This window comes from Dipodomys merriami, unplaced genomic scaffold, assembly GCF_024711535.1.
Source record: "Dipodomys merriami isolate MVZ:Mamm:240054 unplaced genomic scaffold, mDipMer1.0.p SCAF_635, whole genome shotgun sequence".
Taxonomy (NCBI): Eukaryota; Metazoa; Chordata; class Mammalia; order Rodentia; family Heteromyidae; genus Dipodomys; species Dipodomys merriami.
This window is the reverse complement of record NW_027206219.1, coordinates 222,597-243,169: the sequence shown is the minus strand read 5'-3', so window position 1 is coordinate 243,169 and position 20,573 is coordinate 222,597. Positions and strand designations below refer to the sequence as shown.

Here is a 20,573-nt window from a genome sequence, read left to right as displayed (position 1 = left end):
CCTTCCCTCCCTTCCCTCCCTTCTGCTCCTCTCCTCACTTTTCCTAACAAATTCTAGAATCTGGTGACTTATAGAACAAACACCTCATAGTTTCTGTGGGTCAGGGATTTGCACTTTGCTGTATGAAGTGGTCTGGTTCGTGTGAGATTGTAGTCATGATATCTAGCTCTTCACCCTTCTGGGGTCTCAACTGGAGCTGGGTGGTCTGCTCACAGTGTTGTGTTGTAGCTTGATTTCCCTAGACCAAATGATTCAGGAAGGAGGAAAAGATCAAGCTGACAGCTCTATTCCCTCTTTGACCTAAATGTAGTCTCTGAACATGTCCATGATACTTGAAGCTTGCTGGGAACCAAGTGCTGTTTGCTAGAAAACACAGCTACTACCTTTGATAAGAGCTGTTAAGCCTTGGAGCCTATTGATACCCTGTTTGAAAACATTGCTTGGCACCACCACTTTGCATAAGAACCTCCACCACTTTACATAAGAGCCACTAAGCCTTGGGCTGGGAAGGTGGCTCAGTGGTAGAGCGCTTGCCTTGCATGCCTGAGGCCCTGGGTTTGATTCCTCAGCACCACATAAGCAAAAAGAAAAAAGCCAGAAGTGACGCTGTGGCTCAAGTGGTAGAGCACTAGCCTTGAGATGAAGAGCTAAGGGACAGCGCCCAGGCCCAGAGTTCACGCCCCACGACTGGACCCAAAAAAAGAAGAGCCACTAAGCCTTAAAACTTACCTATGACAACATTGATTGGCACCTTCTGAAGATTCCCCACCTATGACCTTTTGCAAGATACACTTTGCAGTTTTGGTGCCTAGCAACCCTATTGACCTGCTGATGCTAATTACCCTGCTCAGCGTGCTATATATACTGCTGTGTAAAAAATAAAGTTTGAGACCTTGATCAGAACCCTGTCTTGGTCTCCTTCCTCATGTCTGGTTTGTCTCTCATTCAGGTCAGTTCCTCTTCGAGCCCTTGTTGACCGACCCCGCGGGCAGGGGCAGAAGCTCTATTCATTAAGTTAGAAATAATATCTGAAATGCTACCTCTGTGCAGGAAGAGAACCAGACTCCAGCTCTTCAGGGGAGGAGTGTGACAGAATTGGAGGCCATTTGAGAGCCTGTTGTGTGCTTGACATCATGAATGGCACAAGGGATCCAAGGTGCAGCCCCTGATGTACACTCTAGAAGTTTACATCTGCCAGAAAAGTTATGCTCTGCTCCATGACTGATCATGAGAAGGGAGACAGACTTCTTAGAGAGGTCTGAGAAAGTGGAAAGCAGAATGGATGGTAGCAGAGGGAGGCTCTAGGGAGGAGCTGGCTCCTGCCTTCATGTATTTGCAGCTTTCTCCTCTGTTTTATTTATTTATTTATTTTTTGTCGGTGTGAGGCTTGAACTCTGGACCTGGGCGCTATCCCTGTGCTCTTCAGATAAAGGCAAGCATTCTGCAGCTAGAGCCACAGCACCACTTCCAGTTTTCTAATGGTTTATTGGAGATCAGAGTCTCATGGACTTTTCTGGCCGGGCTGGCTTTGAACCGTGATCCTCAGATCTCAGCCTTCTGAATAGCTAGGCTTACAGGTGTGAACCACTGGTGTCAGGCTTACCACTGCTTTTTGTTCATCCTTTGTCCCTCCATTTCTGTGCACTAATTTTATTTTTATGCTGAAGAAAAATAGAAAGCTATTATCTATCCTACTTCATGAGGTTATTTGACTATTGTACCTAATTTGGTTATTGCAATTGAGATATTGTGGGCTTTAGACAGTGGTCAAATGCAAATAAGATTGATTCATTGGTTGTTTGATGGATCGAGTCATTCATTCATTCATTCATTCAGTACATTTATTGTTGTACCAACTATGTAACCAGCAAGATATGTGCCTTGCATTCTTGTGGAAGAGACACCTAGGTGGTAAACAAGCAAATTAATAAATATGACAGTGGTTATTGGAACTGCGGACTTTTTGTTGTTGTTGTTGTTTTGTGCCAGTACTGGGGTGTGATCACAGAGCCAGAGCATTTTTGCTTAGTTCTGCTTAAAGGTTGATGCTCTACCATTTGAGGCCCATCTCTATTTCTGACTTTTGGTGGTTAATTGGAGGTAAGGTCTCACAGACGTCTCAGGTTGTTTTCAAACTGCCATCCTCATATCTCAGCCTCCTGAGTAGCTAGGATTCCAGGTGTGAACCACTGGCACCCAACAATTAAGAATACTGTTAAGGAACTAAACAGACCACTTACTATAAAAGTGGTCTCTGAAAAGCACATAAGGTGAAGAGAAACCCTTTTTCTTTCCAAAGGTTTAAGTCTGCTGAGATCAACCAACTGGAGACAAAGATATACTCATCCTATTTTGTAGTTGGAAGAACCATAGGAGGTGATCAACCCACAATCCAATGAGATTTAAAAACAGAAATCACTTCACCTATGCTCTGCACCATGGAGTTGGGGAGTATAGGTAATTTAGAGGGATGGTAAATGATTTTTAGGTAAAAAGAGCAGTATTTGCACTTTGTCAGAGAACCACGAGACAGGTAGGTACAGAGAACAAAGGTAGGTTTATTGCTGGGAGGGGGGCTGGCAAGACCCCTTCTCACAGGGTAGCAGTGAGAAGAATCATCTGGTATTTTCTGAGGTGACCTGTATAACCTAGGAGGATTAAGAGGTGATACAAGTGACTAGGAGGTAGTGACCCTGGTGAGGGCCAGGGGCTTCATCATGGCAGACTAGGCTGCTGTCCAAATAATAGATAAGAGGCCCTGCATCTGCCCAGACCTGAAGGTCACACTAAGGGGCTCTTGTTGCCTTATATGGTTGTAGCTGCTCCAGAGAAATGCCATCTTAAGTTTGTGGAGGCTGATTATTTACTGTGTTTTTAAATGGGCCTAGTGTTGCCTAAGAAGGGAGCATGCTCAGCTGTGGAGAGGAGAAGGAGTGTATTAAACTATGGGAAGGGAGCTCATTTTGCTAACATAGGGAGTCTGGGACAAGGTTCCCATAGGCTGTGGGGGAGGTAGTGACAGGCTCTGAGAACATGGGGACAGAATTTTCCTAGGAATAAAACTTTCTTACTTGGCAGATAAATCTCAAGGAGTCCCTGGAGCTGCTCTAGAAAAATAGATAAAAGGTGGACATTGGTAGCTCATGCCTATAATCTTAGCTAATGTGGAGGCTGAGATCTGAGGATCACAGTGTGAAACCAGCCTAGGCAGAAAAATCTGTGAGACTTTTCTCTCTGTTTAACTATTAAAAAGCCAGAAGTGGAGGTGTGGTTCAAGAACAGCAGAGTTGAGGAAAAATGACAAGTGAGAGCACAAGGCCTTAAGTCCAAGCCCAAGTACCAGTATCCATTTAAAAAAAAAAAAGATGTGAATAGACTCCTGTCTTGAAAAAAACAGGAAAAGGCAGTACTGGAAGTATGGTTCAAGTGGTAGTGTACCAGTCTTTGGTAGAGTACCAGCCTAGCAAGCAAAGGCCCTTGACAGTTGAAACTGTAGTAGGTACTATCAAACCATTCTTTCAAACTTCTTTTTTTTTTTTTTTTTTTTTTTGGGTCCGGTTGTGGGGCCTGAACTCTGGGCCTGGGCGCTGTCCCTCAGCTCTTCAGCTCAAGGCTAGCACTCTACCACTTGAGCTACAGCACCACTTCTGGCTTTTTTCTTTTTGCTTATGTGGTGCTGAGGAATCGAACCCAGGGCCTCAGGCATGCAAGGCAAGCACTCTACCACTGAGCCATCTTCCCAGCCCCTCTTTCAAACTTCTTTAGAATGCAGAATAGAGAATATTGTAGAGTGGTTAGAGTGTGGGATCATTCATTACCCTCCTTTCATGTCAGCCCTGACCCCTTCCTTCCTTCCCTCCCCTTCCCTCCATGCCTTCCTTCCTCTGTCTCTTTTTTGTTTGTACTAGCATTTGAAGTCAGAGCCTGCTGCTTACTATTCAGTTGCTCTACTACTTGAACCCTGCACCAGCCCACTTTCTGAGCCTTTCTGAACCTCAATGCCCTTATCTGTAAAATGAGGACAATTATCTCTGAGCTCTATAATTTGGAGTATTTTCAGGAAAATTTTATAAGAATAGTTGAAGTAATAGATATGAAAACACCTAAATGCTTAAGAGCATTATTGATGAGAAGGAGCACATCTTTTTTTTAATACATTTTTTATTGTACAAATGCTGTACAGAGGGGTTGAGTTACATGAGTAAGGTAATGCGTACATTTCTTATCAAGCATTGCTGCCTCCTCTTTTGCTTTTCCCCTACCATCCCTTCCTTCCCACCTCCACAAATACGCTCCATAACCCCCACACCCCCTACCCATGCCTAAATTGTAAAGTTCATTTTTCAACATAGTGTCTTGTACATCTCATTGTTACAATGGATCAACCTGTATCCCTATTTAAATATTTTGTTTTTTCCCTTTCCCTCCCCAAATTAGAAAACTGTATATACAAGATACAGGGCATTGACATCAAATACAGTGAAAACAGGGGGTATACCTTGGGGGAAGAACATACAAAGAAACAAAAAAAAAATCACATGGTACATTATAAATACGTTAGAAACCATAGCAAGAAAGAAAAAGACAAAACTTGTGTCCCTATCTTGGGGTTCATTTCGCTTGACATCATCTTATTTGGTCATATGTACATAGCTTTTGACCTTTTCTGCTTGTCCCTGACATATACTAGTTATTGTAAGTAAGGAAACCATGGGACCTATGTTTCTTTGGGCCTGGCAAGAAGGAGCACATCTTCACTCCAGATTTATCCTTTGTGTCCTGGGCTTTTTTTTTTTTAACTTTTTTTGGCTTTGATAATTGGCTTTGATAATTGGATGCTCTCAGATGAGATCTCCTGGTGTCAGGTTAAATCCATGTTGCCTTACAGGTGGGTGGGCAGGTGGGTGGCCTGTTCTAGGATTTGTCCTAGTTTAGCAGCAGTGGTGTTCCAAGGAAATGAAAAAGAAATGAATTTAGGCTGCTCCTGCAAGAGTCTGTGTTACAGGAAGCTCAGCAAAAAGGACATGGTGTCTGCTATCTCTGCTGGCTTCTTAGAGACAGTGTGTGGCACCAAAGCCCTGGTGCTGGGTTATCCTGCACATCACCAGTGGCACTGAGAGCACATTGTAGCTCTTTTCTCATTGATTGATTGGTGCTGGTACTGGGGCTTGAGCTCAGGGCTTCCCACTTAGCTTTTTGCACATTACTAGTTCTCTCCTACTGGAGCCACACTTCTACTTCCCAGAGATTATGGCTTTTTCAGAATGCTACTCCAGTCAGTCTTTGTACCCCAGCCCTTCTTCACCTCTGGCATTGTGTAGCAGTCACTCATCAATCTGTGACTGGTCAAGTGCCTGCCATGTTTCTGAAAAGGACAATCAAGATGTCAGGGTGTTCCCCCATCTCTGCCCTCAGGGCTAGGCATCAAGGCTGGGCTGTTACAGTGGACCAGAATGGCAAGACCCGATGGAAATACTCCCCAGGATACATTGGGGAGAATACAATTGAAGCTCCTAGCTAGCAGGTGCTAAGCTGAGTTGGGTTTGATTTCTGTCTTCAGAACTAGAGAAAGCAAGTATAAGCAAATATATGGAGAAGCAATAGTGCTTGGGGCATTGGTGAGAAAAAGGTTGCAGGCAGAGTAGCTTCTCCCACCCAGGCTTGGCTGGAACTCAAACTCATGTGGTTGTACGCCTGTTGCAGGACCCCCACCAAGAAGATCACTTCAAAAGCAAGGCTTTATTCAGGTGGGCTGCAGCTCCGGCTTTGTCCCACACACTGACTCAGCAGAACTTAGGAGGAAGCCCCGAGCTGAAATTTCACAGTGTTTATAAAGGCAAAAACTACAAAGGGATAAAAGGAGAAGAAAAAAAAGAAATCACAGACTGACAAATTTAAGGCAACAAGAGGTGTCAGCAGGGCATTCCAAGGCAATAAGGGGTTGTAGGGAGTTATCAAACTGGCTGGGTCTTAAAGGGCATTCCAGAGCAGTTAAAGCTTAGCAGGGAGTTTCCTGGCTAGTTGGGTTCTGATAAGCTGTAGCTGGGATAATTGGTGGTCTGGGTTTGTTCACAGGGTCTGTTTATCTTGGGCCAGCTTGGTCATCTCCTGAAGTTTGTGGGGACCCAAGGCCAGCTATAGTACAAAGTGGGGCCTGACTTCAAAGTAGCTTTGTTCAAGTAATCTATGGTTTAGCAGTTTCAGCACAAACAAGACGGTTTCTGCAATTCAGGTGGGCCTAAGGTTAATATGAGCAGCAGAAGGGTTACTGCTTCTAAACGAAGCCACTTTTAACTCTTCAATGTCTCATATCCACACTAGCCCCTTCCATATCCCAGGATAGTTCTTGTGTCCTGGATTCCTCTTCCCTCACTCCCTCCCTTCTTCCCTTCCTCCCTTCCTCCCTTCCTCCCTTCCTCCCTTCCTCCCTTCTTCCCTTCCTCCCTTCCTCCCTTCCTCCCTTCCTCCCTTCCTCCCTTCCTCCCTTCCTTCCTTCCTTCCTTCCTTCTTTCCCTCCTCTTCCCTCATCCCCTTGCCCCCTCTCCCCTTCCCATTTCCTTCCTTCCTTTTTTTCCCCTTCTGGAGTTGAGACTAGAACTCCAGGCATCACTTTGTCAACCAAGCTTTTTTTCTCAAGGCTGATGTTCTCCCACTTGAGCCACACCTGCACTTCCAGCTTTTTTTCTGTTTCATTGGAGATAAGAGGCTCATGGACTTTTCTGAAGAGACTGCCTTTAAATCATGATTGTCAGCCTTCAGCCTCCTGACTAGCTTGGATGACAGGTGTGAGTCACCAGTACCAATCTAGCTCTACTTTCTTTACCAGTTCAATCTAATCCATAACTTTTAACACGCTGAGTTTGGGTGGTGGCCAGTGTCATATTCACCATAGGCCTGAGCCCCCTTCCTTCCACTCTGAGAATCTCTTAACAGTTGGCCATCTGATATATTGGTGGATCCTCCTCTTCGGTGGTGCTGGGGATCTTGCAATGGGACAGTCCAGATGGGGTGACATGTCATCACTTACTGATGTATTCTGACAGTGCCTTAATTTCATATTTTTTAAGGAGCCTCTCCCTGCCTTCCAGCAACTCAACACTGGATCCCACAAAACTGGCTCCAGCCTCAGTGATGGCTGTGATTCTTCTTGCCTGGTGCCTTCATGGTCTGCAGAGGTGTCAGGAGCCAGCAGCTGAAGAGCAGTCTGCAGCTTTGAATGAGGTGATGTACAGATTACTTACTCCTCAAACTCTTTCTGTACCTAAGTGTGTAACTTTAGCATGCATTTCAGTGCACTTTTTTTTTTTTTTTGGTCATGGAACCTGAATTCTGGGCCTGGGCACTATCCCTCTGCTTTTTTTTTTTTTTTTTTAATATTTTTTTATTGTGAAAATACCGTACAGAGGGGTTAGAATTACATGAGCAAGGTAATAAGTACATTTCTTATCAAGTATTGTTGCCTCCTCCTTTGTTTTTCCCCTCCCATCCCTGCCCTCACATCTCCTTATCCCTCAGATCTTCATCTCAAGGCTAGTGCTCTGCCATTTGAGCCACAGTGCCCCTTTTGGCTTTTTCTCTTATGTGGTGCTGAGGATCAAACCCAGGGCCTTATGCATGCAAAACCAGCACTCTACCACTGAGCCACCTTCCCATCCCCTCATTGCACATCTTAAAATGCAACTTGTAGTATTTGAGGCACAAAAATGGTGTTTACTCTGAATTCTAAGATTCCTAAATAGTTAACTTATTTATGCCCCAGAAATTGATATCATTACCTCAACTAAGTAAATGACTAGTAGTATTAGCCAATAGATGAATTCAGGCCCACTGAATTTAATATCAGAAGCAATGCAGAGGCACAGAGGCTTGTAATTAGGGTGGGCGCTAGTCTCTCATGCCTGTAATCTTAGCTGTTGAGGAGACTGAGACCTGAGGATCATTGTTTTGAAGCCAGCCCAGGCAGGAAAGTCCATGAGACATTTATTTCCAGTTAGCCAAGGAAAAGCTGGAAGTGGCCAAGTGCTGGTGGCTCACACTTGTAATCCTACCTACTCAGGAGGCTGCATCTGAGGATCAAGGTTCAAAGTGAGCCTGGACAGGAGAGGCCATGAGACTCCTATCTCCAGTAAGCCACTGGAAAACCAGAAGTGGCACAGTAGCTTAAATGGTAGAGTGCTTGCCTTGAGCGGAAGAGCTGAAGGATAGTGCCCAGGCCCAGAGTTCAAGCCCCACAACCAACAACAACAAAACACTAGAAGTGGTGCTATGGTTCAATGGTAGGGTGCTAGCCTAGAGCAAAATAAGTTCCAGGGCAGTGCCAGGCCCTGAGTTCAATTTCTAGGGCTGACGCAGAAAAAGGCTTATTCTTAGTTTAACCTTCTCCTGTTGCTATCTGGAAAGTATTAATATTTGAACAAAAGGTGCTGTGTTGTCACTTTGTACTGGGCCCCTCTACCCTGTGGCTAGTCCTGAGGAAGGTTCATGTGCCTCATCCCTGCTACATTGTGTGCTTGCTCTATCATGGAATCTCGGTAAGTGTGTGGGAGTGTCAGCTGGTCCTGAAGTAGTGAGCTCCCCATCCTTGGAAGAATTCAAAGTTGAAACTGGAGGAAATTGGAATGCCAGATGGGAGGAGTTAGAGTAGGCAATCCTTAGGATCTGAGTTCCTATGAACCCTGATTGTAGGATTCTGTAACTTATCCTTCTACAATGTTACTGAATGTCAGAAAATAGAGGAGATGGGGACCGAGGAAAATGGTCTAGTGTGTAGGATTCTGCAAGTACGAGGAACTTGGAGTTATTTCCTTACTGTTGGCAGTAGTACTGGGCTGCTGACCCTCTGCTCTCCCCAATGTTATCTGTATGGGAGAAGCTCTGTTCTAGTGCTGAAAGTTCTCCTCTTGGTCAAAGGTCACAGCAGTGACACTAGAAGTGCTAGTGTCCTCCTTCTGAGGCCTAGCAATTACTTGCCCAGCACCTTTGTTTGCTAAAGAGGGGAGTGTGTGTGTGTGTGTGTGTGTGTGTGTGTGTGTGTGATTTGCATGTGTGTGTGCAGTGGTAAACAGGATGGACTGGAGGGCAGGAAGAACAAATGACACTCCAGACCTCCTGCCATGTATGTGACATTCCTTCTCAATGTTGGAACTTTAGGCAAGTTATTTTCATCTCTTTTCACCTCACTTTCTGCCTCTGGAAAAGGGATCTGAGAGAATGAATTTTAGCAACTTGACTTAATTTTTAGAGATTTTCATTAATAACACAATTTATACAGCACTTTGTGTTTTTCAAAGAACTTTTCACATATGTGAGCTCACCAAAATTGTCTTAACAATGAGAAGGTGGTATTTGCACCATTTAAGTGATAAAGGAACAAAGGCCAAAAAGACAGTGGGTGGCAAAACTAGGCCTCTATGTCCACCATTTCATATAGGGATCTTGGCTATTTTCTAAAAGTTTATCCTTTTGTTCATTGAGCTAATAATGACAGGTTCCCATAATGTGATACTCACATAGTCCCTAGGCTGCTCCTGTGCACAAGGATTGTTTTTCTAAGACAGGATCTGTCTATGTAGCCCATGTTTACCTCATACTCTTAGTGTTCTTCTTGCCTCTGTTTCCTGAGTACCACAATACATGGCCACAGGGATGGTTTTTGCTGAGGTCCTCCATCCTTCTTTGGTCTGCTTTGACTGGGAATGTAGCAGGGTGAGAGCCATGCCCTGAGTTCTAAAGTTAGATACCTTCTGTTCACATCTCCCAATTTGTCCTGTAGCTGAGTGGCCTGGACAAATGACCTTTTGGGACCTGATTTTTTTCATGTGTAAAAGAATGGTAAACTTAGCTTCTTTCATGCAGGGCTGGTGCTATACCACGAAAGCTATACCTCTACTTCCTACATTTCTTTCTAGTTAATTAGAGATAAGAGTCTCATAGATTTCCCTGCCTGCATTGGCCATGAACCATAATTTAATGATCTTAGCCTCCTGAGTAGCTAGGATTACAGGTATGCGCCACTAGCATTGGGATATTAGGCATATTTTTTAAATTAGCTTTTAGGCTTGGAATTGTAGGCTTCTTTGGTTTTCTTTTTAGTATCTGCCTGAAGTCCCAGGGAGCCCCTGTGAACCTACTTGAAAGAAGATCTCATCACTTAAAAAACAAAACAAAAAAGAGAACCACCAGGAAAAAAAAAACACCCTGCATAACACCTCTGTGAACATGGGAGAGCAAAGAAGTAAGTTATGACATCCACTTCTTGCTGCCATTTGGTATTTTGCAAACTGCCACTGCTATTAACAGTCACTTTTGAGTATTTATGATCTTGCAGTTAGTTGGAGCACTTTGATTCTCATAAGAAAAACAGGTTCACATTTAGAAAATGTGCCCTACAAGTAGCTGAGATCCCTCAGGGAGGCTGATGGATGGGGCCCACACAGGGGAAGGAAATGCAGCCACCTCGCCAGCCTGCAGAACTTTGCCTTTTCCACACACCCTAGTTGGAAGCTGTTTTTGTTTGTTGTGGTGGTGGTTGTTTGTTTTTGTGTTTTTTTTCCAGTCTTGGTATTTGAACCCTGGACCTGGGTGCTGTCCCTTAGCTCTTCAGCTCAAGGCCAGCACTCTACCACTTGCTGCTTCCAGCTTTTTCTGTTTATGTGGTGCTGAGGAATTGAACCCAAGTTCTCATGCATGTGAGGCAAGCACTCTATTACTGAGCCACCTTCCTAGCCCCTTGAAAGCTGTGTGTTTATGTCTGGATCCTTACCCTGCCAGGGATGGACTTTCTGTGTGGCCCTGGCATAGTGTCCCATGGCAAAAGGACATGTAGCTAAATACCAAACCACTTTCCACACATATGTCCTTGCACCACACCAGCCACAATGCTAGCAAAGACCAGAAGCTGGTCTTTGAATTTATCCCAGAGTCCTAAACTGGTTCTTGGTGTGTGCAGGATAGAAGGGAGAGTTTTGGATCTGGCCAGTGTTGAAGCATCAGCCCAAGTAGAGCACCAGATCCTAAACTAGAAATTGGGAAAACACTGGCTCCCACTTTGGGCCTCAGTTTTGACTCTCGCTACATGATGCTCTGAGGTCCATGAGGTGCTTCAGTGCCAAATTATACAGGACTTGTGTTCAAGAGAAGTTGGGGTTTCCAGAGAAGGAGAATTGCATTTTAGGATTATTAGTTGTTTTTTGGTTGTTTTGGTGGTGGTCGTGAGGCTTAAACTCTTTGCCTGAGCGCTGTCCCTGTGCTCTTCAGCTTAAGGTCAGCGCTCTACCTCTTGAGGCACAGCACCACTTCTGAGAATTGCATTTCAGTGACAAATTTACAAAGGTCTTGTCACTGTACATGTAAAGAAAGCATCATCAGCTTGTCAGTGAGAATCTTTTCACCAAGTGGATATGAGGGAAGGTTGGGGTTCCTGCTCTGTCTGTGAGACTTTAGCTGGGCTCTGGGTCTTCTCAGGCTTGTTTCTACTTCTGTAAAATCCTTCCAGGAAACCTCTTCACATTGAGTTGCTATGGCTTCTTGGGCTCCTCTTGGCTGTGACAGCTTCTGACACTGCCCTTGTTTGGGGGCAGCTTGGATGGTTTTGAGGAGCCCTAGTCAGACATGCTTTAGAATCTGTTGGGATTCATCTCATGTGTTTTTGATTTTAGATTGAAGTTCATGGATTTGGGAGGAGAAAACCAGAGAAGTAAATGCCATTCTTAGCACAAAGTTGATGTATTTTCACTGTCAATTTGACCTTGATCACCTAGTCCGTGGGCCTTCATAGTTCTCCAATGCCAAAAATCTTTTTCTTCCTTTTTTAAACTTTACTCCCCCCCCCCCCCCCACCTCCCAATCTATCTCTTTCTGTGTCAGTACTAGAGCTTAAACTCAATGCCTGGGTGCTGTCCTTTAGCTTTTTCATTCAAGGCTGGTACTCTACCACTTAAGCCATACCTCCAATTTAGGGTTTTGCTGATGCATTAGAGGTAAGGGTCTCTTTGATGTTTCTGTTTGTGTTGGATTTGAACTTCTATCCTTAGATCTCAGCTTCCTGCATAGTTAGGCATGCCCATCTCTTTTGAGAAGACCTGGTGATGTAACATATTATTGACTGTTTGCTGTGCACCTGGTAAAGTGTTGTGTGGCAGGGCTATGAAGACACTCAAGACATCATCTATGCTCAAGTATCCCAAGAATGAACTGCAGCTCAGATGTGTGCAACAGCGCTCTCAGCGCACTGGGGAATGTGCATTGATAGTGTTCATAGGACTTCAAGGAAGTTAGTTACCTGACCAGGCTTTCCAATTTCCTGATTTTGTGCTTTAAGTGAATTTCCATGATTCCCTTCCATTTCCTTCAAACCATAATATTTTTTTTTGGTTGGTTGTGAGGCTTGAACTCTGGGCTGGGACACTGTCCTTGTGCTCTTCAGCTCAAGGCGAGAACTCTACTGCTTGAGCCACAGTGCCACTTCAGGTTTTCTAGTGGTTTATTGGAGATAGTAGTCACACGGACTTTCCTTCCTGGGATGGCTTTGAACCTCGGTTCTCAGATCTCAGCCTCCTGAGTAGCTGGGATTACAGGCAGGAGCCACCAATGCCTGGCAAACCATAACATTTTAAATGTTACAAGAGAGAGAGAAAATTACAGAAGCTAGCATATTTCTTTTGGAGACATACCCAGAGACTCATTATTTTTAAGCATTTTCTTAGCACTTCTTGTGTTGAAAGCATTTTTAACTCATTAATTAGTAATCCACATTAATATATAGATGGAATTAATCTATTCCAGACAGAAGTTTGTCTTGAGGAAATACAAAAAACTTAAGTACTATTCCTTTCCACCTGTATCTTCTCTCTCCTCCCCTCCACCACACTTTATCTTGTTCATTATTTAGATTATTGCTCTGATCATTACACTCTGATTGAGCGCCACAAGTGTCCTTGGAGCTTCCACAAAGTTTGGGTTGGGTGTCTTCCCACTCTTCTGGACTCCAGGCTGTACATGGGTCTGCTTTGGGGACTCATTAGCACTTGAAAATGAAATTGGCCTCATAAATAGTCATCCTCAGGAAACAACGGGCTCTCCCATTTTTATTTTAGTTGCATTCAGCTGAAAACCTCTTAGCTTGTATTCTTGTTTGAGGAGAGTTTTTTTTTTTTTCCTCCTTTTTTCCTTCTTGCGGATCCTAGGGCTTGAATGCAGGGCTAGGTCTTAAATGCAAGGCCAGGAGATTTTGTTTGTTTGTTTTTCCTCAAGGCTGGTGTTCTACCACTTGAGTCCCAGCTCCACATCTGGCTTTTTGGTGGTTATTTGGAGCTATGTGTCTCAAAGACTTACCTTTCTTTCTGAGCTGGCTGAAAACCATGATCCTCAGATCTTAGCCTCCTGAGTAGCTAGGATTTCAGGTATTAGCCACTAGTATCTGGCTAGGAGGTTAGTTTTTACCTTCAGAAAAAAAATCTCCATAACATGACTACCATTTATGTCTCTCTTTGGAACAAGGGCTCCCCTGTCCTTGTATTTGATCAAGATGATAATTTTCCACCTTGTACAGATAAGGAAATTGAGGACCATGAGGAGCAATCTCAAGATTGGTAAAAGTCAGAGCTGATATACATCTCCAAAGCTCTCCCCTTCCTATATTTCTTTGGTTCACCATTCTGGGCCTTCCCAGTGTGGTGCTCATGTTCACCCACAGTGGGCTGTCTGCCTTCCTCTGCTGCTGGCCTCTGGTGGGAGAAGCTTGCAGAGGATGTGATGGTCTCCTGATTATACTCTTGTCTTCATTTTGTCACCTGGTGATCTGTTTCAGGAGCTGCCTGTCTATGGCCCCCCCGTCCTCTTCCTTCCTTCCTGTCCTGGCACAAAGGAGCCACTCTTGGTACTAAGATCGCTGTGAAATCAGATATGTAGAGAATCAGCCTATTGTCCATGTGGGGTCATAGATCTGAGGATTCTATTCCTGACCTCTGGGAGCTCTTAGTGTTATCAGAGAAGAGCTGCCTTGTACTCCTGGAGTCCCCTTCATTAGCTCCTTTTCTTTCTGCCCTTACAGGTCATGCCTGTTTCAGTAAGTAGTTATTATATGCCAGGTCTCATGCTCACAGACTGCTATCTGTGACAACCTACTCATTAGGAGGTGAAATCATTGTTCCTCTTACCAGATAGGGAATCAATTGTTTAAGGGCTGGGCGCCAGTGGCTCATACCTGTAATCCTAGCTACTCAGGAGGCTGAGATCTGAGGATCATGGTTCAAAGCCAGCCCAGGCAGGAAAGTCCATGATGCTCTCATCTCCAATAAACCACTAGAAACCCAGAAGTGGCACTGTGACTCAAGCAGTAGAGCACTTGCCTTGAGCTGAAGAGCTGCGGGATAGTGCCCAAGCTCAGAGTTCAGGACCCCTGACCAAAAAATAAATAAATAAAAATAAATAAATAAATAAATAATAAAGAATCATTTAAGGAAGGGGCTAAGAAAAAGAAAATACAGCTAAGAAAAAAAGAGAGCAGCAGAGATTCCTAATCTCCATATCTAATAGATATAAAAAACATTCAAAAAAACATTCAAAAAACAGATTGTACCCAGGTGCGGGTGGCTCACCACTGTAATCCTAGCAATTCAGGAGTCTGAGATCTGAGGGTCCTGGTTTGAAGCCAGCCTGGAAAGAAAAGTCTGTGAGGCTCTTTATCTCCAATTAACCTGCAAAAAGCCAGAACTGGAGGTATGGCTCAAATGGTATAGCACTAGCCTCGAGCAGAAAAAGCTTAAGGAAGGGCTAGGAAGGTGGCTCAGTGGTAGTGCGCTTGTCTTGCATGCATGAGGCCCTGGTTCCATTCCTCAGCATCGCATAAGTAAAAAAAGAAAAAAGCCAGAAGTGGTGCTGTGGCTCAAGTGGTAGAGCACTAGCCTCGAGCAGAAAAAGCTTAAGGAGGGGCTAGGAAGGTGGCTCAGTGGTAGAGCGCTTGTCTTGCATGCATGAGGCCCTAGTTCCATTCCTCAGCACCACATAAGTAATAAAAGAAAAAAGCCAGAAGTGGTGCTGTGGCTCAAGTGGTAGAGTGCTAGCCTTGATCTGAAGAGCTAAGGGACAGTGCACAGGCCCAGAGTTCAGGCCCCATGACCAGACCCAAAACAAAAAACAAAAACAAAAAAGCTTAGGGATAGTTCAGTCCCCAGTTGAGTGGGGCTCAGTGTCCCAGCTCTGAGTTCACTCTCCAGTACTTGCACCAAAATAGGAATAATATTAATAATTACTTAAGAAGGAACAGGAAATACTTAGGATGTGGTAGATGTTTGAATCCTGAAGCTCCCTGTTGAGTTGCCTTGTTTCCCTTGTAGTACTGTTGCAGTGGTGTGTGTGTGTGTGTGTGTGTACACAAGTAACCCTATTAGTTATTTTATTGTGACCGTTAGGACCCATGAGCAAGAACTATTATAAGAAAACAGAAGTGTTGAACAATACGCTGTAAGCTACAACAGTAGATGGCCAAGCCAGATGGACCCCAGGTATCATTGATTCTGGACTGTGCACAGTTAACCAATCACAGACAGTATTGGCTCCTTGGTTAAACCCCAGAGAAAAAGCTGCTTTGCTAGGGATGCTGCAAGATAGACTGGCCAAGTGAATATCCTGTGTTAAAACAGGGAGAGGCAAGTCAGTAAGGTGAGGGCTATGCAATGCTCTGAAGGAAATGGGCATAAGTGAGAGCACCTGTCCTAAAGGGGCTTGTGGTATTAGTCTTTCCCCACACCACCATCCTAGAAGTTGTCCCTCAGCTTTTTGCTCAAGGTTAGCACTCTGCTACTTGAGTCATAGCTCCACTTCTGGCTTTTTTGTTGCTTTATTGGAGATAAGGAGCCTCATTGACTTTTCTGCCTAGGATGGCTTCACAGCATGGTCCTCAGATCTCAGCATCCTGATTAGGATTACAGGCATGCGCCATGGGCACCCATCTATAATGCTGTTCTTAATGGCAGTGGCAGTCAGACAGGGCCTTCATCCATGTCTTATATGGTCTCATCCTAATAGGTACTGTCCTCAGGCTAGAGTGTAGGGGACTGACTGGAAATCTCAGGCCTGGCCAGAGTGACAATTGAGTGAGTTACATTTCTTGAATTTGGATGCAGGCCACCTGCTTTGCTTCTTGGGTTTCTGCTTTCAAGTGCTCTGCTGGACTATACCTGGGGTCTCTGGTGAGACGCCTGGGTGAATGTGGGCACTTTTCAGAATGGCTTAGAAGCAGCTCTTGGTGGCTTTGCAGCTTGGCTTTCATTTCTGGCATGACAGTGCATTGGGAAGGTTCTGGATCGAGTCAGGCTTAGCTTTGGGCTCAGTCTCTGCCACATGCTAGCTCTTTCTTCCATTCCAGATGAGTCACTGTCCATCTTAGGCTGCCCTGTCCTGTCTCCTCCTCATATACCTGTCTCTGACTTGGGGCCAGGGATCTGATGAAGAAATTCTCTTCAGACAAATAGAGATTCCCTGGAAGGAAATGGATCATGTAAAGCTGGTTTCTCCACTGGCAGTTGTTCAATTTTATTTCCCTTTCATTTTTCTTCCTCTTCTCAGGGATCACTGCCTCTAAGAACTTGATAGCAACTAGACTTAGATGGTTAAATGTAAATTGGAGCTGGCTTCTGAAACTCCAGGTGAGTTTCTTCAGGCCTGGGAGATTTTTCAGAGCCCTACGCACATAATGCATTTTAGCCTTTATTTTATTTTTTTAACCTATATTTTTCTTCTTGTATTACTTCTAGATGCCTTTTATTTTCCCTTAGGACTCAAGCATAATTTTGGTTGCTTTTAGGTGTAATTTTAGAAGGCCTAACTCATTTCAGTGAGAGGAAGATTTATTATTTCACATAATAATAACCACAGTGGGGCTGGGGGGTTATCCAGGGGAAGGGTGCAAGCCTGGCACGTGTGCAAGGCCCTGAGTTCAGTCCTCAGCCCTGGCAAAAAAAAAAGAAAAAAAATAATAACCATAGCACAAGGGAGACGGTAGAATTCATTAATTCAGTGGCTCAGTACTGTCTTCTTTTTTTGTCTTTTGTTTTGTGAGCCATGGGGCTTGAACTCTGGGCCTGGGCTTTGTCCCTGAGCAACTCAGCTCAAGGCTAGCACTCTACCACTTTAGCCACAGGGCCACTTCTGATTTTCTGGTGGTTTATTGGAGATAAGAGTTTCACAGGTTTTCCTGCCTGGGCTGGCTTTGAACCATGATCCTCAGATCTCAGCTTCCTGAGTAGATAGGATTACAGGCCTGAGCCACTGGCACCTAGTCTGTCTTCTTATATTTATATTCCTACCATCTTTTGAATTGACCATACTGAGTATATTCTCCACAGGCTAAAGTTCATCATCCCAAGTTGGCAGTTGCAGCACCAGACATCCCATGTAAACACAGAAACCAACAGAATGGATGATGAGACAAAATTGGGATTTGTTTGCAAAGAGGACTGAGAAGTGACCACTGAGGTGGTATCTATCCTTGATGAGAAACATATACCTTTTCTCTTTTGCTTGACAGGTTAAGAACAAATATCTTGTCATGGCATAATGAGATTACATACTGTGCCCTCAACTATTATTTCCTCATTTTATTTCCTTCTGCTCTCTACACTAGAAGGCCAAACAAGACCACTAGCTATTGTCAGAACTATGTACACCTCATTTTTACCTCCTTGTTCTAGGCAGGATGAGCCTGTGCCTGAACCACACCCTGCCCATGTGGCCTGCCCTGCAGCTGTAGCATAAGACAAAAACGGCTAGAGTCAACAGTACTAGCAGAGCCTCTCCCTTGTTCCCTCCCAAGTATGTATTTTGAAAACAATCTTTTTATTTTATTTTTTTAAATTTAATTTAATTTTATTTGTGAACATACTGTACAGAGGAGTTACAATTACGTGGGCAGGATAATGCGTACATTTCTTACCAAGCATTGCAGCCTCCTCCTTTGTTTACCCTTCACATCCCTTCCCAGCCTCCCCCCTCCCCCCCAATCTTTTTATTTTTATTGCAAGATAAATCAGAAAATATAGCTGGCACTGTTGGGTTATGCTTGTAATCCTAACTCATCAGCAGGCTGAGATTTTAGGATTAAGTTTCAAAGCTAGCTTGGGCAGGAAAGTCTGTGAGCCTCTTCTCTCCAACAAACCATCAAAAAGCCTGAAGTAAAGTGGTGGCTCAAGTGGTAGAGTGCCAGCCTTGAGCGAAACAGCTAAGAGCCAGTGCCCAGGTCTTGAGTTCAAGCCTCAGAACTGGCACTCCCACTCAGGATCCATCCAGGATCCTGCTTTCCCTTGATCTGTCAGCCCTCCTCTGCCTCCTCCAGTCTGTGACATTTCCACTGTCTTTTCTTTAGTATGAGCTTGACACTTTTGAAAAGGGCAGCTACTGATCCTGTGGGAAGCCTCCCAGTGTGACTTGGGTGGGTGTTTTTTTACTTTGGCTGGTCCTGGGATTTGAACTCGGGGCCTGGGTGCTCTCTTGGAGCTAGTTCTAGGCTATCACTCTACCACTTGGAGCTACAGCACCCACTTCTAGTTTTCTGGTGTTCACTGGAGATATGAATGTCACAGACTTTTCTCTCTGGGCTGGCTTTGGACCAACATCCTCAGATCTGAGCCTCCTTATTGGCTAGAATTCCATGGGTGAGCCACTGGAACCCAGCTAGGCATATTGGTTTCTTTGTTTGTTTGTGCCTAATTTTATAACTGAATGAGAAAGCTCAGTTATGTCATATCAATTTCTGGTGTCTCATTGCCTGGATGTATCTTTGGTCATCTACTTAAGGTGATCCTTGTCAGTATTTTTCAGGATGAGGCCACTGTTTCTTACATGGTAATTGGCAAATAATCTGAGTCTATAGTTCAATTGCAAAGAGATTTTCTTCAAAGGGTATCTCTGTGCAGGTTTAGCTTAGGAAACAGATGGGAACCAGATGCTTTGGTTGAGATGGACATGGGCCAGGTTGGTATTCCAGCAAGATCTTCTGCCTCATCTCTAAATGGCCCAGCTTGTGAAGTGCCTCAAGTTCTGTTTGAGAACCTAGCCTGATGTTGGAGATTTGCCTATAAGCTTTTCTGCAAGATAGTTTCCTTCCAAACTGACATTCACAAAGTGAGTTAGCTTTAATAGGCATCAGCAGTGGCTATGTGCTGCCTGGGTACATGGTATTCCCCAACTTGAGGTCGGCAGGAGCAAGGTGCTGGTAAGCCTTGATTGCTGAGAAGGGTAAAGGAGGGAAAAGGCAGCCTGATGGTAGGAGTGAGAGACACAAAGCATATGCATTTTGGTTCCTTAAAAATATGAATCCCTTTGGCTTATTTTTTCTTAATTTACTGGCATATTTCTCTTTTCCAATTCATCATAAAGTACCCAGAAAACTTAGGAAACCATTAAATAATGCAATTGCACTTTCACCTACCTGTTATTTATTTATGTTTGCTGCGAGATGATGAATTTATTGAGAGTAGAGTATCTACATTCCTTCTACTAATAATATTAACAGTATAAACAATATAAACTCTTTGTCTTCCATCCTAACACATTCTAGATGATCTTTTATTTTCTTTTTTGGTTGGTTCTGGGGCCTGAACTCTGGTCTTGGGTGCTGTCCCTCAACTCTTCAGCTTAGGGCTAGCACTCTACCACTTGAACCACAGTGCCACTTCGGGCCTTTTCTGCTTACGTGGTACTGAGGAATTGAACCCAGGGCCTCATGCATGCAAGGCAAGTACTGTACCACTGAGCCACCTGGCCAGCCCCTCTAAATGATTTTTAATCATGTAGATTCAAATTTAGATGGTGTTGACCAAAGTATAGAGATTTCCATTGTTTCCTGTTTCAGAGTATGTCTTAATATCATATGAAGTTAAATGAATTACATTTCTACAATGATATATTTTGTATGTATTACATATAGTGCATGCATTACACATAGTATACAACACACACACACACACACACACACACACACACACACACACACACACACACACACACACACACACACACACACACACACACACACACACACACACACACACACACACACACACACACACACACACACACACACACACACACACACACACACACACACACACACACACACACACACACACACACACACCCTACAGCTTAGCTCCAAGGTATCTTAAAGTTGCCTTCTGATTTCATGCCTCGTGATTCTTTTTCTCCCCGGTATTTTAATGGCTCCAGGCAACTGGTATCATGTATACCTTTGAGCTTTCTCATGGATTGTTTTTATACCTTTGAACACTCTCTCTGGCATTTTCACCTGTCACTGTCTGATGTATGTCTCAATGGCAGGTATTTGCAGATGACTATGGGGCTAATCAAGTTAACATAAATGAGTGAATTGAATTCAAGTGCCAATTTTGAGGTACAGGAGCATTGCCTAAAAGGACCAGTAGCTATTTGGCATGAAGTAGTTATTAACCAGTCACTATATAGCCTTTGTTGCTAGATCTTTCAGTTTTCAAGGGAAATTGGACACTTGCACTTTTGTATGAAGACTGGTTTTTAAACATGGAACTCATTTAAAAGTT

At 44.0% G+C, this 20,573-nt stretch overlaps 1 protein-coding gene across 38 annotated transcripts in view; it reads left to right on the top strand.

Annotated features, from left to right (window-relative positions):
- LOC138815294 (protein FAM114A2-like) overlaps window positions 1–20,573 on the top strand; it is a 214,093-nt gene that overhangs the window by 63,074 nt on the left and 130,446 nt on the right. For 29 of the 38 annotated variants that reach the window (XM_070004623.1, XM_070004622.1, XM_070004618.1 and 26 more), the window contains exons 2-3: window positions 7,068–7,221; window positions 10,093–10,234. Coding sequence is in view for 9 of the 38 variants with exons in the window: in XM_070004598.1 (XP_069860699.1) it covers window positions 2,396–2,457; window positions 7,068–7,221 (216 nt within the window). In the remaining 29 variants the exon portion in view is untranslated. Of the gene's footprint in view, window positions 1–2,370; window positions 2,458–7,067; window positions 7,222–10,092; window positions 10,235–20,573 lie in introns of those variants that run through there. The other 9 variants (XM_070004598.1, XM_070004597.1, XM_070004605.1 and 6 more) reach the window with 1 other exon arrangement.